Here is a 25,046-nt window from a genome sequence, read left to right as displayed (position 1 = left end):
GATAAAGACAATATTACCTTGGTAAGTTACATGCAGACTAAATGAGATTACAAAAGGGAAGTTAAAACAATCTAACTAAATAGCCAGAAAAGAAAAGGCTTGGAAATACTAAAGAACTTCTACGTCTCTGTAGCATTAAACTTGAAAGAAAATTTCACATATATTGGCAATTACAATGTGGTTTTGGTTTTGGATTGCTGCACTGCTTTGGTATGTGATTGTGCACACACACACACACACAATCCCTGCATTCACTTAAGTACATACTTAGTTCTTTAAGTGTGTAAAAGAAACTTGCCTTTGGTTGACATGGATCATCTTTGGGCTTCATCTGAAGAAGCTACAACTGAATTAGCTACCACATTGCTTGCTGATCCATTCTCAATGGGTGGAGGCACACCCCACTTGCCTTCAGACTCTAGGGGCTCAAAGACATGAACTCCACCATCCGACAGTCCAACAGCAAACTGATTTGGTTCTTGTGGATGTGCAGCGATTACAAGTGGTTGTACGTTGGAACTGCTGCATAAAATACAAGGTTAGTTACTATTCAACAGGAAGTACTATATAAAAAAGATTATAAGTTTCTAACATAAATTAAAAGTATTTTGTATGAGACAAGATATTGTTACTACCAATTAATGTTATTTCTAATTTGATTCACCGTTAGATCGATTATGTTGATCCAACGGTTATATTTATTTCCACCTTTGTATGCTTATAATTCCCCATATTTTATGCGAAAATTTAATGATTTCGCATTAAATATGAAGAATCATAACCATACAAAGGTGAAAATAAAAATAGGAAGAAAGAAAGTTTTTAGAAAGTTAAATCAGAACCGTTGGATCAACATAATCGATCTAACGGTGAAACAAACCATTAGTGACACTGGTAGTAACATTAATTGGTAGTAACAATATCCTATCTCATTTTGTATATGCAATTTCTACTGGTAATTTAAAAATGTTTTGTACCTCGTCAAAACTTAAAATTGAGAAAGCCATTCATAACTTGGAGCAAGTATCATGCAAACTTAGATAAACCATCTGTCAAACAAGGCATTACCTGACATTTGCAGAAAGATAAGCAGAAGGATTGATGCAACAACGTAATCTAAGGTTTGAAGCACTAAATACACAGATTGTTGCGTCCAAAAAGCTGGTATATATCAGCTGGCTATCACATGAGAAAGTTGCGTGCGATATTGGTGCAGCAGAATCTCGTGGGAACCACTACAATTAAAGCTTCATACATCAGACAAAAGATAAAATTAAATTATTTACAGTTAAACATAAAACTGAACTTAATGAACTAACCTGCTTTAAACATTCTAGTTTCGTTGCTTCGTAAATGGCAAGCTGAGTTTCATGTATAACCAAGAAGCGGATCTGATCCTGATGAAACTGTACACGGGTATCTGCCTGAGCTGGTGGAGTCCTCCCTACAGGAGGTTGCAAGAATCTAGTCTTCTGCTTTTCCCATCCATCGGTATTCCACACACAAAGCTGCACAATAGACAAAGAGATAACTATGAAAACTGCATTGCCAACAGCATGCTCAAAGAGGAGCATGATGATAACTAGTTAAAGATTCAAAACTATAAGATCTTTTAATTCAATTTAATAATAGAAAAGACATATCTATCTGATACAATTATTACCTGAGCATCTGCCCCAGATGAAACCAGCACATTTAATACATGAGAAAAAGCAAGACCAGTTATTCTTTTAGTATGGCCTTTGAGTTTACTTTTAACCTGCAAAGAAAAAAATCTGCATTAACACCTAATTACTCAATCCACAAGTGAACAGGAAATGTTTATGGACAGCAATGATACCTCATCCACACGGACATTATATATCTGAATGGAAGAATCATCCATGCCTATAGCAATAATATTATTATCCTGAGGATGGAAGGCAAGAAAGGTTGCCGCAGGTGGTGGAGGCATGAATGTTGTCATTGTCTGCATTAGCCAAGAAGATTGAAATTGGTTAGCTACAAACTAAATACAATCTTGAATAATGACTAGGGCTCATAGCTCACCTTAAAAGTCATCATATTAAACAGAGAAATCTTCCCTCCCGATGCTGACATTACATAAGAATCATTTTTGGACAGTGCAAAGCAGGGGACAGCATCCTCAGTATTGCTATCAGTAACATCATTAGTCATCAGGATGCCACTTGAAGGTTGCCACAACTGAGGTGGGACATTGGCATTGGCCTACAGGGATAAGCATCGAAGTCAGGAAACAATATTATTCCTATTCCCAATTTTATTAGAAAAGAAGTAGTCTGACAAAAGTAACTTGACATATTCTATTCTCACACCTTGCCAGATGAATTACGGTCACTTCGCTGCCATTTCCAGAGCAGATGAATGGCGTTTGAAGCTAATGCCAGAATAGCATTACCTGAATTAGTATATATCAGCCTTGATATCTGTCATAACAAGGATAGAGACAATCAGAGCAATTTCAGTTTTGGAGAGGGGTATGGGTTACAAGAAAGACGTTCAAGAAGTTCAATGGCGGTCTCATTACAGTTATAAAACAATAAAGGTCACACAAGTCCACCTGTTGTTTCTTATTCTGTGTTTTTTATTTTTTGGGGGGCCCCACATTCAGGATTTAAAACAAGACAGACTTCCCTAAATTTTCAACATTTTATGCTTAAACACTTCTAAGAGGCAATGTAACAGGGATGTTAAAATAATCGGCTGTAATAAATTACTAAAAAAGACAGAAAAATAACGCAAAATAGCACGCTGATTGAATACTTAACTGCTTCTGCTCAAATTTTTATGCACAAAGACCCACAAACCTTATGCTATCTGAGTGGTAATACAAATGGCAACCACAAGTGTTACCAAAAAGACAGATTATACAACAGACGTGCCAGCTTTTGCTAAGAACGTACATTAAACAGAAGCAGGAAAATCTCCAGTTCTGATCACTTGCAAAAAGCTAAGTCTGTAAGATACTCATGCTACAAGGTAATTAAGGTAAAAAAGGAGAAAAAACAACAGCACGCTACCATGCTTTGATATGAAAATATTGATCACCAAGTATTTTTGCAGATAGAGGAGCTCCTAGGCCATGCAATTACAAAAATAAAAGGGATATGACCAAGGAAATGCACACACATATTACATATACCAGGCTTTTTTTTGGTAGTCCAACCAAAATAAAGTTTGTTGAAAAGGGTGAATTTCAATGAAATAAAAGTTCTATGGAAAGGAAGGTTTAAAAAATGAATATAGTGAGTAAATAACATACCTTGGTTACTCTTACATTCTCGGGTAGCTTCAAGGATCTACATTGAGATGGTTCTTTAATTTCAGTGAGCTTCCATATCTTTGACTTGTCATTGGATTCTTCACTTATTCTAGGTTTAACATCACCCAAGTTTCGGGCATCCCCGTTCTGATGAGTTGAAATTGACATAGTTAAATTAATAAGAATAACAACAACAATACATTATAATAAATACATTATAACAATCAGAGTGAAATGCTGACTCCCCTTTTTGAGTAGGATACATTATGTAACAAATAAGAGTTGCATGATGAGCAACAAACAAAAAACATTGAGAAAAAAAGGCTACAATTAAAATTCAAGTAAATAACAAGTCCTACTGAATGCTGATACAAAGACAATATAAACAGACCATTGCAGTAATAGCTACCACAGACGAGGCCCTCTCTGCAAGTGCAGCACTAGTTGCAGCAGCAGAAATTGGATTTATTGTTGGCTGCCACAAACAGCATGTATCAGACTAGGTTTTATTTGTAAGAGTCAAGGAAAGTATAACATCTATAAGTCAACCTTTGCAATGGCTTCTGATGTTCTTGATGCATCATATAAAGAATTCTCATATGTACGCAGCAAACGAATACCATCTCCATTGGCTAAGATTTTAATTCCATTGTCATTCGCAGAGACAGCTAAAAGTGATCCATCCCTGTTGAAACGGATACGTGGGCTTGCCTAGAATTCAGGAAGGTAACAATTAGCAACTACTATTTATGTAGACCAGCTCCCCAATTTGTAATAAATAATGAACTTACAGGGAGACCCCCATCAGCATCAACAGTAGTCAAAAGCTGAATATTGTCCATATCCCAGAATTTAATGGAGAAATCATCACCGGCCGCCAGAAATCGATTTTTGGTTGTATCAAATTGTACAACACCTAAAGATCGTTTCCTAAATCCTTGATAAGTCCTTTTCACAGCTCCCTCACTTTCATTCCACTCAACAATAGACGATTCCCCTGCTTTGCTCGTCCCACATGAAAAGAGCCTATAATATATATTCGCAAAAAAAAATGTTTGAACATCAACAGAAAGCGATCAGAACATATATTATAATTCAATCATACAATAAGATTCAGAAGACAAGTAGCCAGGGTTGAGAATATGAACCTTGTACCGTCAGCACTATAAGCCATGGTTGTACACCAACGACCAGGAGCCTCATAATCAACACGAGATCCCAAATTGTCATACAACCATGCTTTTATCTTTCCATCTAATGCCGTTGAAAAGATGAACTACACCATAGAAATCAGAGAGTATATTAGCAAGAAAACCAACTAGAACATCGTCAAAAGATTTTCTTTGGGGCACTCAATTAATAGAGCTAAACGAATCATATCAACAAACTCAACTAATATTTTACCAAAGGTATCAAATTCAACTTCTACCTGAATGTTTTCTTTATAATGAGGGCAGACAGAATAAACTGGAGCCTCATGACCTTCAAAAGTATACTGCTTAGCACCCGTAGCAGCATCCCACACCTTAAGTTACATAACTTAGTTAGCAACATATGTTATCTTCATTTCAGAAAACCAAGCTCGTGCTTTGACAAACCCACCTTGATGGTCTTATCATCACCACAGGTTATCACACATAGTTGCTTATTTGGGTGGGAAAATGCTAGATCGTTTACTCCACCAACATGAGCATCAATCTAGAAAATAAATTCAAAAGTAAAAATTACAAAATGAATAAATAAAACCTCAAGCAAGCAGAGAGAAATCTTCATTATATGTCTGCATTTGTGTACATACCTCTAGGTGCTGTCGTACTTCATCCCCACCATTGTAAGAGTATATTTGAACAATGTGCCTTGAGTAAGCAACTCCTATTCATCAAACAAACCCGTACATTAGTGATTGGTTTAGTTGACTTCTGAAAGTATATATACTTAGATCTATATATATCAAACTTGAAGAATATAAAACTCTCCACTTACCGAATAAAGCCCCATCAGGACTCCAAATCACACGGTTGACAGTAACACCTGGATCTTTGACAAGAGAAGCCTGAATTGATCATGATTAGTTTCATTTTCAGTCAGTGCAAAATTACTAGTTTCAGGGTTTGGCAGAAAGATTAATCAAGAAGATCAAGGGATAAAGGAGAGAAAGGACAACCTGAAATGGCATTGAACAAGCACTAAGATCCCAAACTTTGAAGTTCCTCAAGACCAACCGCTCCCTGGAACCCACTTCCCATAAAGCAATGTCCCCCACATTCGTACCAACTTATAGATTGCATCGATAAGAAACTCATAGTCAATTGCCAGTATGAATAGTAAAATAATGCAATTAAAAAACAAGTCAACAACAACAACACTATTGAAAGGCCTTGGAAGAGCAGCAGACCAAGAAGTAAAGTCTGTTGAACTGGATGGAAGTCCATGCTCATAGGAGATGAGCCTTGGTTTAGTGTCCGCATGACAGTCTTTGGCAAGTCATCAGGTGCAATAAAAGCCTGACCATGACCATGACCATGACCATGACCATGGAACGTTGTTGACAGAACATTGACTGGTAGATTTACCTTCACAAAATGATGAAAGATCATTACGAAAGATGCGAGAGGTAAAACTTGCATGGATATTAATTGCAAGACCATGCAAGACGTTTCGATAAATGATACCAGATTACCTCATCTGACATTTCCATTGGTCTTGTTCTCTTAGAAATATGATCTGAATCTCCAGATGGGTAGTCCACAGTCGGATTAGTTGGAGGGGTCCTAGGGTGCTTCAAAGCAGCTTAAAAAGCCAATGAAATGTCAAGAGGTTATGTCAGAGGTTAAAGATTTTGCATACTAAACTTGGCCTATGAAATCTAAGTACCACTAGAAATGAAGAGTTGGAGAATAACAGAAAAGGTAAAGAACGTAGTACCAGGGATTGATGGTGCACCAAGACCTATAGCTCCAACTCCAGAAACTGCGGCATGTGCTACAGTGGTAGGATTTGACATCCAACCAGTCAGGGGTGCTGGCACAGGTGCAGGGGTATGTTGAAAGGGCTATACACATGAACCACAGCACAGTCCAAAATAAGAAACAAGACAACAACATATTATGCAAACTCCTATGAAACTAAATCAGTTTAGTAGCTCACCCCATGAGCACCAAGAGGAGGAAACCCTCCAGCCTTTGGTAAGGATCCTAGTAGCGGATTACTAGCAGGTGATGGAGCCCGTGCACCATTTGGTTGTCCACATGAGTGATCCACAAAAAGAGTTTTTATATCTGGATTTGGCCGTGGATTCTTACAAAGTTGATGCTGCCAATTCAAGCTGCAATTTGATTTTAAAAAAGGAAAATCATTTATCTGATAAAATAAGATAATCTAATCAGTTGTTCAAAGATTATCTTCAATGCAAAAGCATATGCAATAGCTCCACTACATAAAAATGATCTATCATTCAACTGAAAAGATGCATTGAAGCTGGCACTACAGAGCCAAATATTGCAACAGATTGTACTGGATAGTTATTCTAAACATTCAATGAACAAAATTACGACCAGTGACAATTGGTAGCACAAATCCTATCATTGATTTAAAATTAAATAGGAGTTCAATGGTTGGGTAACAAGAGCACAATGCATGTATACACCAAAGGAAACAGAAATATAAATATAGAGAAGGCTCCTTCAATGGTACGTAAAGATGGCAAAACTCAGATATGTCAAAATAGGTCAACCTGTCCCATTAAAGGCCCGCACGGGCCAAAAGCCCTATGGGTTAGGGCCAGCCCACAGGCCATCCAAAACTAAAATTTCATAAAAAAAAAAATTATCATATTCAATACATTAAAAAATAATTTAACAAATAAATATTTAAAACTTTCTTAACATATTTTATACAAATTATAATTTTTTTGAATAAAATAATATTTGTACACAAATATACAAGTGAAAATATAAATATATTAAAATTTTAGTTACTACCTTTACTAAATTCATTATTAAATGATATCATCAAATAAAGATTTTATCATCAGAAGTCATAACTGAATACAACAACTCTAGCGGAAAACTAAAAGTAACGATGGAAAAATGATCTTAATACCAGTATTGAATAACTACTCTTAGTATGCTATATATTTCAATACAAATGTGGATATATAATATGCTTACATGTCAATAAAAAATTTCATTTTTATTGCTGCGCAGATGAAATTATATGTTGAAACATATCACTACTGAAAAATTCATTTTTATTATAAAATATTATAGATGACCTTTCACATAGTTCATAACATGTGACTCTTTGTTTTTTATAACCTTTGGTATATTCTATAACCATCACACTAACGGTGTGTTGAATTGTAAAATACATCCAAAAGGGAGTGTTGTAAAATATTATGGATGACCTTCCACACGGTTCATAACATGTGACTCTTTGTATTTCATGACCTTTGATGTATTCTATAACCATCACACTAATAGTGTGTTGAATTGTAGAATACATCCAAAGAGGAATGTTGTAAAATATTATGGATGACCTTTTACATAGTTCATAACATGTGACTTTGTTTTCATAAACTTTGATGTATTCTACAACCATCACACTAATGGTGTGTTGAATTGTAGTTATTCCCCAAATTATGCTTAGAATCCTATATAAAAACATATCTTAGATTAAAAAAGTGATACTTGGTGAATTCATAATATAATAATATTTCCATACCTTCAAGAGCTCATAATTATTCTTATCTTATTCTTTATTTGATTTTCTTTCTACATTTCATTTTCCTTTATTTCATATTTCACTTTCTCTAAATTCTCCATCAAATTCACAACAATTTTTACTTATATTATGTTTATAATTTTTTATATTTATAAATATTTAAATTTTTATAATATTTAGTTTTTCAAATAATGAAAAACTAAAAATTATAGGGTTTTGAGGGTTAGGCCAAATATAGGGCTGTACGGGCTAGCCCGCGAGCTTTATCCCATTCTGACACCTCTAGGCAAAAGCAATATAATGACCATAGTACCGGAGAGTTATTATACACAATGCACAAGTTCTTATTCTACGTTGATTGACAAATCAACATCTTGGACTTCTAAAGAATTACCTTTGATTGATGAGAGTCCGTAACCTTGAGTTTTTAAGGGTGGGAAATTGCAATTTGTCACGAAATAAGGGATTAGCCTCAATCAACTTTTTGAGCTCAACCAACATGATTGCTCTTGCGGACTTCGTATCACCATACTTAGACAATTGTTCGTTTTCCCTACATAATAACAGATATCATTGTCTATATCTTTCAGAAGTTTTACACCAAGTAAAAAATTATATGCGTACCTAAAATTCTCCAATGTCAAAAGCTGTGTGATTTCCTTGAACAGTTCTTCATTAAATGTGGCAAAGACTTTCAGATCCTTCACTAATATTTCTACAGCCTTGGATCGATCATGCCTACCAAATTTTAAAACAGCTGAAGTTCAATACTTATACTAGAATGAATGTGTGTCAACATAATATAAACTTGAACGTTTTAAGCTTACTTATCTAATGCCTCCAGGTACTTCTGCTTCCTTATCTCGAAAAATATCTTCATAGAATACCTATTATCGTCTACTTTTGTGAAACCAGAGAGATACCTCTCAACCTCATCCCAATTGCCATTGTGCACTTCATCTTCAAAATACTTCATGTTAAAGAAAAATCCAGATTCCTGCTCAAGCCTATCATTTTCAAGAATAAAAATAAAAATAAAAATTAATTAATGAGTAAATGTGATAAAAATAAATAAATACAGGAAATGACCAATAATAATAAATAACAAACTCAAAAGGAACAATCCCCACTTGTGAACAGTCTCTTTGAACTTTTCCTCATCCAGAAACTGCAAGATCAAGAACACCAACTCCCTACTGAGAGACGACATAGTAACTGCCTCGTCCTCGATCAGATAAGCACCAAAATGAACAAGTATAAACTAGATCTGCGAAAAAATAAAAAAATTATTACTGAAAATGAAAAGTTAGAGAAATTGCACGTCGACCAGCTACAATAATCCAAATAAATAAATAAATAAATACAGAAAAAAAATTCCACACCGAGAATGAAATCATTTAACTAGCCCCAGCAAAGCATTTGTGGAAGAAAAGCTTTCATATCTGAAAAATCAACTAAAATAGACCGATGCAGGTTGTGAAACAAGGTTTTAAGCGCAAAAACGAAAGGAAAAATTAAAAAAAGTGAAAAACAAAAAATTGACTCTATCCAAGACGATCAAAGGTAGACAGAGAGAGAGAGAGAGAGAGAAAACTGCGACAAAAAAAAAAAAAAAAAAAAAAGGCAGACAGAGAAAGCAACTTTAATTCCATAAGGGAATCCAAGATGCAAGAGAAAAAGGGTTATAAAGGGAAACTAACAAGGAAAAGTCGAAATTAAAATACGTATAAAAGCTACAGACTTTAAAGTTACAGATTCGGAAACCTGAGAGAGAGGGTTTCGAGAAACGGTCTCACCTTCAAAGCTCACACATGGGAAGAAAGGTCTCCCGAATATAGAACCCAACAACAAAGGCACCACCACCACAAGCAGAAGAAGAAGAAGAAGAGAGCCAAAGACCAAAGCTTTTCTCTCTCTTCTATTTGATTTTCTCTCTCCTAGAATAAATGGCCTAATATACTCACTCTCGTGATTCTCACACTGGACTTTCTCTCTCCACAAACATATATATATATATATAGGACACTTGAACTTGCTGAAATTGGTGTTTTTTTATATAGGAGGAGACAGGGAAGGGAGATGATACGAATGTTGACTTATCACATATAATGATAAGCTATATGAAAACTAGTAGTGCTTATATTTCCATTGCAGTTATATGCGGGGCCCACTTAAGCCGGCTTCATTTTGTCTAAATAATCGGCTTGGAATCTTGAGCTGACAGCTGTTCTTCAGCTTGGACTAGAACTAGTAGATGGGTAGTGTTATTCTACGGCCATACCTAGGATAGTTGTTTAATAGTGACCGTAGATTTAGATTTTAACTGGATTAAGATGATGAGGTGACAGAACGTACGGGTAAAAGCGAAGAAGAATGGTTGAAGGAAAAGACAGGATAATTGCCGAGAAAGCGATTTTTACTGGGTTCAGATCCCTCTGGGTAACGACAAAACTTTCTCGTACGGGTCCCTAAAGTGTTTGGCCTCAATGTTTGAGGAATATTACGGTTTCTGCCATGAGGAGGAGATGTGGCAGTAATTTGTATCACGTGAAGCAGTTATGATTGCGATACAAAGACGAGATGATATGAGATGAAGTTAAGAAAACGCGATATGGGAATTGATAAAGTAAGTGAAGTGAATTAAATGTGTGGTCAGAGTGTATGTGTAGGTTATTGTCCCTGTCAGGTGTGTACGTCTGCCTCTGCTTCTCCAACGGAGCCATCAAATGCGCTAATGCAATGCAACTAGCTACTTTAAACTTATCTTTTTCATTATTTATTTTAAGTTAATATTATGAATTTAAATTCTATATATTGTTATTTTTGTGAAGATATTATTATTATTATTTCTTAAACTGATCAGTTTTTAATTTACTGGGGAAAAATATACGTTATTTCTCTTTATCTAGTAATATTTATTTTTAATTCGCCAAGTCCTTGGTCAAAGAACAAACCTAGCTGGCCAGAGATGGGAAATATTTTACTGTATCTTCATATATCGGTAACATGTGCGCATTGAGACAGATAAAGTCAGACAAGCGGTGTACAACACTGCTACACTAGCTAAGCATTAGTAAATGCACCTTCGCTAACTCTAAGGTTTTACATTAATTATATGGAATATATTTTTCTTATGTTGTAGGAAAAAAATTATTTTATGTTGTAGAAATAAAAGTATAAGTGGGACCCACAAGTAAGAGGAGAGAAAAAAAAAGTGGTGGGACCCAATTTCTTTTTATATGTGTAGGAGAGTTGTTTATCTCATGTAAAATGAGATAAACATAACCCTAATTATATATATATAACTAAAATTATTTCTGCAGTTATTTTACATACAACAAAGACACATATGATTATGATTTTTTATATTTAATGTTTTCATTTTTTGTATGGTTATCATTCTCCACATTTAATATTTTCACGTATATATATGACAAGTATTAAATTATTGTACATACAGCCGCTGCATAAATGTAAATCTCATATATAGAGAGAGAGGAGTAGGATCCTTTGTACCAAATTTGACACCTCATTTAAGAGCCGTTAGATTAAAAAAGATCAATGGTGTCACATGCTTACAAATCAGAGTCATTGATCTTTTTTTATCTAACGGCTCTCAAATGATGTGTCAAACTTTAATTTGACACTGATATTAAATGATCTTACTCCACTTTAAATAATTTTGTCTAATGTTTACCTCAATGATATCATTTTTGGGCGCAAATCATGGTAAATTTGTAAATTTAATTTATTTTAGAGTTATAATAGACTTTATCATTTTAAATTTTAAATTTTTCCAACCCAAAATAATATCATTTTGGTTTGTAATAATCTTTCTCCTTCTACTTTTTTTAATTTTTCCAACTCAAAATAATATCATTTCGATAAATATTAAATAAAATTATCTAAAGTAATATGAGATACTTTTTCGCTATGTATATGTGTGCGCGCTAGTATTTTGGCTTGGTAATTATTTAAAAATGGTAATGTTGTTTAGTAACTATTTAATCTTTCTCATTTTAAGATTTCATATTTGCTACCAGTGTCTCGATTGAAGCTATATATATTACATATCCTAAACTACCCTTTTCATTTAAAAAAACAAAGCAAACAAGTGTTGATGTTAGCTACACTCCCAATATTCTATATTCCAAAAATATGCATGAACTAGTGGCATTACCGAGAAACAAGTAGCGTTATCATTTAAAATTCTTATAGATATATACATATATACAGCACGAGAGAGATACAGCTTCACCACTAAAAAAATGTATGTTGATGTGGAGGGTCACGAAAATCTATAGGATGGCCCCTCTAAAATCGTCCATTTCAAGAGTGCCTAAAATAATTATGACAGAAGAGAGGAGCTCATTGATGCTAAACAAATTGAAACGCCTTTCCCACCATTCCCTCTCTACCAAATAAAGCAAGACTTCTGCGTTATATATTTATTCCTATCATACTATTTTCAATTTCCTATATCAAATATATCAGACAACTTGGGCAATACATGGAAATGGGACACATCCATGGTTCTGTGAATGGAAAGAAACGGAAGCTAATGGAAAAGGCAAAGAAAAAGCCTAAAGATTCTAATGGAATTTGAAGAAAGAAGAGTGTGGAAGGGGTAAGCTGAAGAAGTCCACAAACCAAACCACAAGTTCAACATTTAGAAGTTCGAGAAACTATTTTATGTCTTTCTAACAATAAATACACTAATATGATAATATAATAGGGGAAAGTATTTGTCATTTTAAATAACATAAAATAATATCATTTTAAGAGAGAGATAAATACAGAATAATATTTTTTTATTTAAAATTTAAATTAAAAAAAAAACCACTCATTTTCTCTCCATGATTTTCATTCCTTGTGTCTATCTCTCTCATAAAATAACATAATTTATGTTATTTAAAATGACAAACATCAAACTTATAATTAAATCATCATATAATTTTTGGGGGCAAGAGGACGTGCCTCTTTTCTCGAAGGAGAGATTACTCTCATCCTTCCTCCAGTAACGAAGCTGAATGCACCTGCTGTTTCAATGAGAATAGCCTTCAAGCCGTATTCCAAGAACAAGGTGATCCGAAAAGATTGAATGGAGTTATAAAAAAAATCATACGTAAGATAAAAATTGAATGAGTAGCATTAAATTATTTTTAGAGTAAATATCATTTTTGGTCCTCAGCAAATTTCACGATGACCGCTTTAGTCCCTAACAAATAAAAAGGCTATTCGTGGTCCCTGAAAAATTTAAAATAGACTCATTTAGTTGAAATCGTTATCCTCACAAATTTAAAAAAGACCCACATTAATCCTTCAAAAGGACTAAAATGGGTCCACTTTGAATTTTTTATGAACCACAAATAAATTTTTTATTTGCTAAGGACTAAGACGGATATTGTAAAATTTGCTGATGACCGAAAAAGATATTTACTCTTTTCTTTATAAAATTTGTCATTTAGTTTAGTTTAATTGTACTATATATGTAAAAAAAATCAGAAGCATCAATTGAGATGAGAGGAGAGGTGGCGCCCACGAAGCACTGAGGAATGACATTGACAAGGTACAAATTAAAGCGGGTCGTGCAACATGGCTCGGGTGGGACCCACACGTTCTTTCTCTTTCTGAAACTCTGAAAGTGAAGAAGGAAGTAGGTGCCATTGGGTTTGGGTAAGAATAGGGTAGCTCTAAGCTACATTTTATTGTTTAAACTTTAAATGTTTGGTGGGGGGAGTGAAGGGGAGTTTTCTTACTCGCACTTGGCTCGCGTGTCATACACTTACTTGCTTTTCGGATCCTTAGATGTCATGTACTCGTGTCTCAATCAACCAGTTCTCTTAAAATATGGATCAGATAAATAAAGGAAAAAAAATATTAACAAAATATAATTTTTAGATTGAAATTACAAAAACGTAGATATTTTTTGAATAATTAAAATAATAAATACTATTTGATCATAGTGCTATCTAATAAAAAAAACGATGCATTGATACGTGAATTTAACTCAAGTAATTTGAAATAAGTTCTTTTAAGCTTTGCTCGTTATAATATTTTACTTGATGAAGGGTATTGTTTTTTTTTCTATTTATTCTTATTTCCACCTTTTAATTAAAATTCCTGATCTTATACTGGAATATTTAATAATAAATATAATAAAAATATTGTGTTATTATTAGAAAGTGTCTAGTTTATTGTTGAGAAAAATAAATAAAATGATAAAATAATAAATTATTTTCATCAAACTTTTTCAAATTGAGAAAAAGAAAAATCAACTCTATCGATTTTCATTATACTCTTTAACAGTTTATTTTATTATTAATTACTCAATATGTACTTCTTTTAAGATTATTTTTTATAAAATTATAGATTGAGTGATAAAAGTATCTAATTTCTTTAGTCTGTAACTGTTATTACTCAGTTTGTAATATTTTATCACTCGATTTATATAACATTTAAGATAAATTTTATAATTTAAAAATTAATGTTTACAAAATGAACCCCTTAATCTAAACATAATCTTAAGCCACATTCTAATAATAGAATTTCCTCGATACCCTAACGACATAATAAGGTCTAATTAAAGGGTTTATTTTTCTAAAGTTATTTTAAATAATTTTATGTAATGTTTATTGAAATGATGTTATTTGAGGTTGAAATTATGGTGTATTTATAATTTTTATTTATTTCAGAATTATAATAGTCTTTATCATTATAATTTTTTAACCTCAAAACAATGTCATTTCAATAAACATTAGACAAAATTGTAACATTAGATATCTTTTCTCCTTAATTAAAATAAATAAATATTTAGGGAAAAGTTTGTCTAATCTTATATTAATGTGAAAAAAGTGTGTCATTTTAAATAACACGCCGTATATCATTTCACTCTTACAAAAAGATGAGATTCACATATTTAAAAAAAAAATTATTCATTCTCTCTCATGATTTATCTCTTTTTATCACTTAAAACGACACAACTCTGTGTCTTTTAAAATGATACGCATTTCTTCCTATATTAATAAAAATAAATTTGTTGGTGTTTGTCGTTTCCATTATGCAGCACACGGCCCACATAGTTGTTCCACCCAACCAATATGCGGGCCCACCACATCTGTCCCCCGCATGTTGACTTTCAGTATCATCCTCTTTCTTTATGATTATTATTATTTTTTGGCCATATCAATATCATTCAAAAACTACGTGGAACCTACGTATAATATTATTTTATGAAGTGTTTAGTAAGGGAAATTTTTTAGGTTTCCGAGAAAGTTACGGTGGTCATTTTATTTATCCATATTTTATGGAACATAAAAACATATTTTCCGTATTAATATATGTATGTATATATAGAAAGAGGTAAGATCATTTGACATTAGTGTCAAGTTTAAAGTTTGACACCTTATCTCATAGCCGTTAGATCAAAAAGATCAATGGTGTCACATGCTTACAAATCAGAGTCATCGATTATTTTATCAAACGGCTATCAAATAAGGTGTCAAATTTCAAATTCGACATTGATGCCAAAGGATTCTACCTCATATATATATATATATATATATATATATATATATATATATATATATATATATATATAGGGTCAGGATCATTTTACACCAGTGTAAGTTACACTCTCAGTCTTGACCATTGATCCTATTTATATCTAAGGGCTCTAATTTTTTAGTAATGTGAGCCATTAGATACAAGTGGATCAATGATCAAGATTGAGTGTAAGACTTCTAACTCTTACACTGGTGTAAGAATATCCTGCTCCATATATATATATATATATATATATATATATATATATATATATATATATATATGAGGTAGGATCCTTTGACACCGGTGTCAAATTTGAAGTTTGACACCTCATCCGAGAGCCATTAGATCAAAAAAGATCAATGGTGTCACATGCTTACAAATCAGAGTCGTTGATCTTTTTTGATCTAATGGCTCTCAGATGAGGTGTCAAACTTCAAATTTGACACCGGTGTCAAAGGATCCTGCCTCTATATATATATATATATATATATATATATAGGGAGGGTTCTTTTGACTTCAGAGTAAGACTTTTAAGTCTTACTACTCATCTTAGCCGTTGATGGACAGAAATTAACGGTTGTCATTTGTAATGTAATTAATAATTAATTAATTAATATGACTTCCTAAAATATAACTGTTTAATAGATGGAAATCAACGGCTGAGATCTGGAGTCAAGTTATCTCTCTCATATATATATTATGAGATAGGATCATTTGACATCGGTGTCAAACTTTGAAATTTGACACCAAATTCTAACCGTTGATTTCCTTCAATCAACGATTATTATTTATTGAGAATTAAATAATTGATAACTGATAAAATTGTTGATTCCTAATAAATGATAATTGTTGATTGGCAAAAATTAACAGTTATAATTTGGTGTCAAATTTCAAAGTTTAACATCGATGTCAAATGATCCTGCCTAGGGATGAAACTGGGTCGGGCCGGCGTACGGTTCGGCCTACGTCAGGTCAGACCTAACTTAGTATATTTCGTAAAATAGGCGAAGCCTTGACTTTGAAAAAGCTTATTTAATAAAAAGATCGTAGGCCCACTTTCACAAGGCCTGGCCTATAAGCCTACATGCTGGCCTATATTGTACTATTTATTTTAAATAAAGGGCCAGGATCATTTTACACCAGTGTAAGTTACACTCTTAATCTTGTCCATTGATCACACTCATATCTAAGGGCTTTAATTTTTTTAGTAATGTGAGCCATTTAATACAAGTGGATCAATGGTCAAGATTGGATGTAAGACTTCTAACTCTTATACCTGTGTAAGAATATCCTGCCCCTTAAATAAAATAAAATAAAATAAGTATGCTTTGAAGAAAAAACAAAATATATAAATTCAATCAATTGCAATTATTTATAACTTAACTATATTTGATTATATTTTAATAGAATATGACTTTATTTCTTACGTAGAAAGAACCAACATCTCAGCATGTTAGATTGTGTATATGAATATGTTAAAAGGTTTTTGGAAGAGGTTATACTCACTACAAGCATCACGATGTGTTTGTTGGATTCATGTAGTTATTTTAATTTATATAGTATGAATTTGTTTGTTGGATCTGATGAAATATATGCTATTTAGTTTCAGCATTTTGATTTTGAAAGTGAATAAAATGCAAATTATATGAGTTTTGTTGTGATTCATGATTCTGTTTGGATGTTGAAATTATGAATTTTGGTTTACCAACAGAATTTGAATATTTTGTAAAGTTGATTTATGGTTCTGCTTGGAAGTTAAAAATTAACATGCTAACGGGTTAGGACAGACCATTTATTTTTTTATAAACGAGCCAAGTCAGACTAACAATTAGATTCGTACTAGGCTTGAGTCAGGCAAATTTAAAAATTTTTGGAGCAGGCTTTGACTTTTGGGGGCAAAGCTTGGCCCAACCTAATCCACTTTCACCCCTAATATTGTCCATATATATATATATATATATATATATATATATAATATGATATACCTTCTTTATGCCTAGATTACTTATTCTTTTCCAATAACTTTCATTATTTCTCCCCCATCTTAAGATTTTGATTTAATATGATGTTCCAAAGAAGTAAGTAAAGTAGGTATAATATCTTATTCCATTTAAAAATATGAATTTGTGAGATAATAATTTTTTTATTTCGGGATAGGATATTATGTCTACATTTTTTTATGTCTAATCTATATATCTTTCTTCAACACTGTTAAATCATAATCTCAATAGAAGAAAAAAAAGGGAGAAAATTAGCTGAAATTCTGATATAATAGTGCTGGAGATGAGTAAGTAAAGTAGGCTTATTCTTGTTCATCAAAAAAAAAAAAAAAAGTAGGCTTATTCTTTCTAAATAATTGAGGTTTTAAAAAAATATTAAATTTTATTAGCTTAACTGTAAAATTCAACCTTTTATTTTTTTTGTTAATACATAAATGAAAAAAGTGTTTATAATTTTAAATGACATAAAGTTATGTCATTTTAAGAGAGACATATTTTTTTATTTAAAATTTAAATTGAAAAAAATCACCCATTTTTTCCGGTGATTTTTATTTTTTGTGTCTATCTCTCTCTTAAAATGACATAATTTATGTCATTTAAAATGACAAACATCAAACCCTAAATGAATTCAACGTTTTATTTTAGTTTTTGAACAAAATATATTTACTGCATGTTTATTTTGATTTAACTTTTACCCAAAAAAAACGTTGTAGTTATCTTCGTAACGGTAAAATGAATTTGTTATCTTAATTTATTCAAATTTCATTCCAATTTTATAATTTAAACACTAAAATAATTTGTTGTCATGATCATGAGTTGAAATATCGACTATCATTATGATTTTACATTTTTATAATATTTTATGATTTTTTTTTACATTTTATAAACTTTTATTCCTCTTTTTATTTTACGTAAAATTTTAATTTTAACTATGTTGGGCATAATCATGCATGAATCATCTGAATCTTGTTCATGCACGCAAAAATCTGCATAAATAAATTATTATATCTCTCTAATGATGCGGTTCATTTGCCTTCGTTTAAACGTAGCTTACATATTATCGATGTAGTACTGACGTACATGCATGGCGTACTCTATACTGATCTGTACCGATAATTATGCAATTAATAAAATTAATGTACTCGTAATGCGCATAATCAAGTTTATCACTATTTTTTTAAGTTTATTTTGATGTATATTAAATGTAAACTTACGGCTGAGACCCCATAAGTTTTAAAATCAATAATATTATGATGTTGCCTCTACTAGTTTTGTGGATTTGCTTCCAATGTCATTGAAGTCGGTCAATATTTTTTTTTGTTTGAAATGTAATTTTAGACCCAGTAAAAATCCTAGATCCGTTACTGCCTGCGGTGATATATTACATTGCAATCAAATATAAACACCTGCGTAAGAAGGCAACTTCTTTTACTAATGTGATATAATAAATGCAACCCTTGTTGGGTGTTTCATGAAATCGAAGTTTTCCGTTACATTTGTACACATAAATATAAATATAATAAGCCACAAGGATTAAACTATTGATGAGGGGTTTAAGTGGGTAATTGTATTAGATTGTGTTCAATTTTTTCTATTATATATATATATATGTGTTTCATGAAATCGAAGTTTTCCCTTACATTTGTACACATAAATATAAATATAATAAGCCACAAGGATTAAACTATTGATGAGGGGTTTAAGTGGGTAATTGTATTAAATTGTGTTCAATTTTTTCTATTATATATATATGTGTTTCATGAAATCGAAGTTTTCCGTTACATTTGTACACATAAATATAAATATAATAAGCCACAAGGATTAAACTATTGATGAGGGGTTTAAGTGGGTAATTGTATTAGATTGTGTTCAATTTTTTCTATTATATATATATATATGTATATGAGGTAGGATCCTTTGACACCGGTGTCAAATTTGAAGTTTGACACCTCATCTGAGAGTCGTTAGATCAAAAAAGATCAATTACTCTGATTTGCAAGCATCAGAGTCCATTGATCTTTTTTGATCTAACGACTCTCAAATGAGGTGTCAAACTTTAAATTTGACACCGGTGTCAAACCTACCTCTCTCTCTCTCTCTCTCTCTCTCTATATATATATATATATATATATATATATATATATATATATATATATATAGGGACATGATCCGTTTACAAACTTTTTTTGCAATTACACTAATGTAGGACCGGTCGTACACTGTGTGATTGTTGAGATATATAGTCTCACATCGATTGGATGGGCAACTAATATGGCCTTTATAAGGCCTTTAGCACTCTCACCCCTTGAGCTAGCTTTTGGGGTGGTGACCTCAAGGTTCTTAACATGATATCAGAGCCTCACCGTCCCCCGCTTTAAAAAATAGAATTAAAATAAAAAAAGCACAAAAAGGTAAACCAAAAATGGGCCTGTGCAATTTCCACGCTTCTAGCCTAAAGGGCTCTTGCGTGAGGGGCCTGTTGAGATATATAGTCCCACATCGATTGGATGAGCAACTAATATGACCTTTATAAGGCCTTGAGCACTCCCACCCCTTGAGCTAGCTTTTGGGGTGGTGACCTCAAGGTTTTTAACAGTGATTAATGTAGGACCGGTCCTACATAGTATAGTTTGAAAGAGTTTGTAAACAAAAAAGTTTGAAGTATAATCTGTCCCATATATATATATATATATATATCTTGCTAAGACTAAGCTCCAATTCGAATGTTTTTTTTGGGTACGATATGGTATTGAAAATTGGATGTGATAATATATTTTATATTATATCTTACTGGTAATACATAGTGTAAAATATAAAAATATTTTTTTCCTCTCTCTAGTATAACATGAGTTGACGCGACACACTTCTATTGGTCAGATGTACTTACGATGGTATATTGAAAATGAAATTAGATCTTCTTATGTGAAAAAAATTATTATGTGATTATATTATTTAATAACACCACTTATTAATAATAAAATAAAATAAAAGAAAATATATTTTTTAAATAAATAATTCATGATAACTTTTTCACATAAAACAATCTATTTCCCTTGAAATATTTTCTCTGCAGTTCATGCAATGCAGCTAGCATAGTAGCATACCAATGACAGTTCTCAATCTCAAGAACAATTAGACAGTACTGGTGCTTTTTGTCGCCTACCAGTTTTGGCAGATCAATCAATTTTAATTGCTATCTTTTAACTTTCTCGAAGATATATATAGAAAAACCGTTCATTCAATTTTTATTTAATAAAATATTATCTTTTAAGTATTTTAATTATAATTTAAATATATACTAAATATTTATTTATCGAATAAGAAAAGTACAAAATTTTAGTTTATAAACAATTGCAATACAGACCAAGGATAACTAATATCGTATAAAAAGGGATCCACTTCGAACCCGTGGGTTCACATACATAGTGATATCAGATGAAATATATATTTCTAATTGTCTAAAAAGTTTAAGCGGCAAGAAGCCCAAGCAGACACGGAACGACATAAAACAATTCTTATGTTAAAGACGTACTTAAATTAACGATTAATACGTGTGAAATTGTATTTTTTAAACAAAAGAACAAGTTCAATAGAATTTGGGTTTTATGTTTATCATGTAACATGATATAACAACACTTTTCTAACACACACATTAAAGAGGTGGGGTCCACATGTTTTTCTTTCTCTTTCATCATTCCACTTTCTCTTTTTATTTTTTTTTTGTGTGTTGGAAACAACACTTAAATCATGTTACATAACACTAATAAAACCCATAAAATTTATACATAACATGCATGTCAGTGACTTAAATGTTAAAAAATATTTAAAAGTACAAAATATGTCTCGTGAAACATGTACGAAAACAATATTTTTTTTCTTATTTGTGTTGCTGATGTAAAATAACTTTTTTTCTTTCCACTCACTCATGTACATATATGTATTCATTGATTAATAAAATAAAATTATAACACTTTTTACCAAAAACGATTCATATTAAATAATATTACTCTTAAATGTTTATGATATTCCATGTCTGTTTAAAAAAATTGACTATTTTCAAAAATAAAAATTTGACGTTACATTACGTGAGTGTAGATCTCTGTGTAAAGTGCAAACAATAAAGTGGAGGAAGAAAGCTAAGCTGAGCTTCATGAATATTAAAAATTTAAAATGCAGGAGGCTAACTGAGCTGCTGAAGCATGTCTGGATCAATATTAAAGAGCAAGATTTGGGCATTATTGGTTTATTTGTTAGGTTAAAGGATAAAGTCAAAGTCATTTTTTATTTAGAGTAAAGTTTTTTTTGAATCTCTAAAAAAAAAAATACAAATACGATCCTCACTTTAATTTTTTATACAAAAATAAAAATAAAAATAGTCAATCTGGTATCTATGAAATTCAAAATGAGACCAATATGTATTAGATATTAGGTATAAGGGTAGTTTAGTATTTCAGTGATATTCTAGATCTTTCTCTTTTCTCTTATGCTCTTCTATATAAGAGCTCACATATTGTACAAATTAATTACCAAATCAATGAAATCAATATTTTCTATTTTCTCTCTTTTACCTTTTAATATGGTATCAGAGCATCTTTATCCTCCATGAATGGAGATTCCGCTGCAATCACTTTTTTTTCTTTGTTTCCTTTCTTCCGGATCTGATCCCGATTTGTGAAAAAAAATTTCATCAGAGCTACTCTTTCTCATTCATTTTATCATCAGAGCTTTGCCATACATATCCCTTTTTTTATGCACCTTTTTTTTCTTTTCTTCCCATTTTCGTCAATCAATCTCTCCGCTCAGCTAAGATTGTTTCCTATTTTATTTTTTAATTTTGGTTTCCGGTCGTCTTCTTCAATGGCTTTCCCGAAAACCTTTTATCTCTACGTGTTCCTCCGGGCGTCTCCTTCTCCGGTCATCATCTCCGGTCATTCATTTGCCTTCCGTCGTTCATCTTTGCACAGATCTGTCGCCACTCTGGTCTCTGTTCTTCCAGATCTGATTCGGACCATTGGTTTTTTGGACCACCGTGCTTGCCGTTCGAGTTCACGTTCCTGTAGCAAGCTGTTCCTGTTCGTCGGAACCAAATCTGGTTCACGTCTTCGTTCGTCTTTGCAGTCTCCATCTGTTTCTCGTAACCACTCTTTAGCTAGTACCCCTTATGTTCAGCCATCTCTTAGGTCCTACCTTCAATCCCCTTCCCTTGGCATAGTTGATGGAAACTGCTTACATTGGTCAACTCGGCACTGTGTTGGCTTCTGCTGGTGTTTCTGTAACCATCTTTAACATCGTTTTTTTCTTCTTCTTTCTGACCATATCTCACTCGTTCTTTTTCTTAACCACCTTTACATCAGATATGATTTCTTATTTTAGTTCTTCTCATGTTGCTAATGGATTTTTGGGGCTGATTGGTTCTATTTTTTTGGATGAGTGCCTTCTGTGCACCAAGTGTTCGACCAAAGTCTCCATTGAAGTTATTTGGATGAGTGATTTTATTTTTTGATTTTTTTGTTTTCTGGCTTGTATTTGGCCACTTTGATTTTATTCCCACATATGTTTGTGGTGTTATTCAAGTCTGATTTGGCTTGTATTTGGTTTATTTCTGCCATTGTTTTGGCTTTATTTTGGCTTCTTATTCAGGGGGAGCATTGATCATGTTGCTGAATATCATTTCAGAATAGTTGATTTTGCCGATGTCCATCCCGGCAGTTCATATTAGGTTGCTGACGTCCATCCCAACCCTTCCTTCCTTTGTTGATGTCCATCCCAACACATTATAGCTGATGTCCATTCCAACACTGTTTCTTTACTAGCTGATGCTCATGTTATTTGGTTATTATGTTTTCTTGATTTTTCTTGTTCAAGATGGAAGTTCTCTTTGTTCACTCTCCATCTTGAGGGGGAGTATTAGATATTAGGTATAAGGGTAGTTTAGTATTTCAGTGATATTCTAGATCTTTCTCTTTTCTCTTATGCTCTTCTATATAAGAGCTCACATATTGTACAAATTAATTACCAAATCAATGAAATCAATATTTTCTATTTTCTCTCTTTTACCTTTTAATAATATGAATCTTTTTTTAAATTTGTGAGGGATCATAATTCAACTAAATAAATTACTTTGAATTTCTTAAGGACGTGGAGATTATTTTTTTTTGTAAGAGACCAAAGTGAGGATTATAATTTTTTTATGGACCCAAAAAGAATCTTACTTATTTTATAGGGAAAACTTCAAAAAACCCCCTATAAGTTCCTTTAGAATCATTTACCCCCTCCTCAAAAATTTTAATCATTTACACCCCTACTTAAAACTTTTTTATCACTTACTTCCTTAACTTGATTTTCCATCCAAATTAAAGTTAACGGTGTTAATTTAAAAAAAAAAACAAAACTACCCTTAAAGAAAAGTAACACACAACACTGTACCTTACCGCTGCAATAGATAGTCATTGAGGAGTGAAGCCCAAATCTTCTGACGCTCCACCGCCCCTACTTCTGATTAGCCGCTTATATAATTCGGGTTCTGAGAGAAACACTCAGCAATCAAAGATTTGGACTGATAAATCTCCATTCTATCTGAGTATTTGAACTGATATATATATATATATATATATATATATATATATATATATATAGGGTCAGGATCATTTTACACCAGTGTAAGTTACACTCTCAATTTTATCCGTTGATTCCATTTTTATCTAACGGCTCAAATTTTTTAGTAATGTGAGTCATTGGATATAAGTGGATCAATGGTCAAGATTGAGTGTAAGACTTCTAACTCTTACACCGGTGTAAGAATATCCTGCCCCATATATATATTGAATCAGCGTCTATATATATAAGCGTTTCTTAAGCGTATATACCATTTACTAACGAGTTCTTGAATTTGAATCAGCGATATAACGAGTTCTTGAATTTGAATCAGCGAATAGACAATTGCTGTCCAGTTTTTTTTTTTTTTTTGAGATTAATATGCTTGAAAGGAGATTTTTTTGAAGTTTGTTGTTATTTTTCCTTATTTTTTGGAAACCCATTTTTCTTTTTGTCCAAACATGTTATCTTATGGATAATAGTTAATGAAATTGGTCCTTTAATTGATTTTTTTGCTGTCCATTTTTTTACTTGCTGAAAATATTTACACCTTTGGTCCTTTAATTAATATATGGAAGCATTGAAAATTAGTTCATCTTTGACAAACGAAAGGTGAAACATATAGTGGGGCTAAAAAAAAATTACAAGATAAAAAAAATATCCATGTTACTTGAATGGTAGTTTTCAGTAGATCGTTGACAATAGTTTGTTATCTCTTGCTAGCAATAAGGTGTCGAGGGGTTAATTCTTTTTTTTTAAGGGTAGTGTTGGTATTTATTTAAAAGACTAACACCGTTAACTTTAATTTGGATGGAAAATCAAGTTAGGGAATTAAGTGATAAAAAATTTTAAGTTGGGGTGTAAATAACTAAAATTTTTGGAGAGGAGGTAAGTGATTC

At 32.2% G+C, this 25,046-nt stretch overlaps 1 protein-coding gene across 2 annotated transcripts; it reads right to left on the bottom strand.

Annotated features, from left to right (window-relative positions):
* Positions 1 to 9,995, bottom strand: LOC133293457 (topless-related protein 1-like). 2 transcript variants are annotated; one of them, XM_061492038.1, is made up of 26 exons: positions 9,802 to 9,995; positions 9,136 to 9,272; positions 8,833 to 9,012; positions 8,630 to 8,743; positions 8,400 to 8,558; positions 6,431 to 6,608; positions 6,209 to 6,335; positions 5,964 to 6,073; positions 5,679 to 5,856; positions 5,448 to 5,557; positions 5,267 to 5,336; positions 5,082 to 5,155; positions 4,886 to 4,981; positions 4,713 to 4,808; positions 4,432 to 4,559; positions 4,075 to 4,309; positions 3,833 to 3,994; positions 3,675 to 3,758; positions 3,284 to 3,430; positions 2,337 to 2,447; positions 2,050 to 2,229; positions 1,841 to 1,969; positions 1,664 to 1,759; positions 1,320 to 1,508; positions 1,069 to 1,235; positions 1 to 522 (listed from the first exon to the last, which is right to left on the bottom strand). In XM_061492038.1, exons 2-26 carry the CDS (start codon positions 9,213 to 9,215, stop codon positions 315 to 317), a joined length of 3,408 nt encoding a protein of 1,135 aa, XP_061348022.1. In that variant the 5' UTR covers positions 9,216 to 9,272; positions 9,802 to 9,995; the 3' UTR covers positions 1 to 314. The 2 variants fall into 2 exon arrangements, with proteins under 2 accessions (XP_061348022.1, XP_061348023.1); XM_061492039.1 differs by having other exon boundaries at positions 1 to 519.
* Between the last annotated feature and the right edge of the window lie 15,051 nt (positions 9,996 to 25,046).

This window comes from Gastrolobium bilobum, unplaced genomic scaffold, assembly GCF_033153095.1.
Source record: "Gastrolobium bilobum isolate Gb01-03AN ecotype WA unplaced genomic scaffold, APGP_CSIRO_Gbil_v1 utg18566, whole genome shotgun sequence".
NCBI classification, from domain to species: domain Eukaryota; kingdom Viridiplantae; phylum Streptophyta; class Magnoliopsida; order Fabales; family Fabaceae; genus Gastrolobium; species Gastrolobium bilobum.
This window is presented reverse-complemented; position numbering and strand designations above follow the sequence as displayed.

Coding starts and splice junctions, on each gene's coding strand:
- LOC133293457 (XM_061492038.1), bottom strand. CDS start 9,215: ATGTCGTCTCTCAGTAGGGAGTTGGTGTTCTTGATCTTGCAGTTTCTG. Junction 5,558..5,678: donor TCAACAGACTTTACTTCTTG/GTCTGCTGCTCT, acceptor GCAATCTATAAG/TTGGTACGAATGTGGGGGAC. Junction 4,982..5,081: donor AAGTACGACAGCACCTAGAG/GTATGTACACAA, acceptor TTTATTTTCTAG/ATTGATGCTCATGTTGGTGG.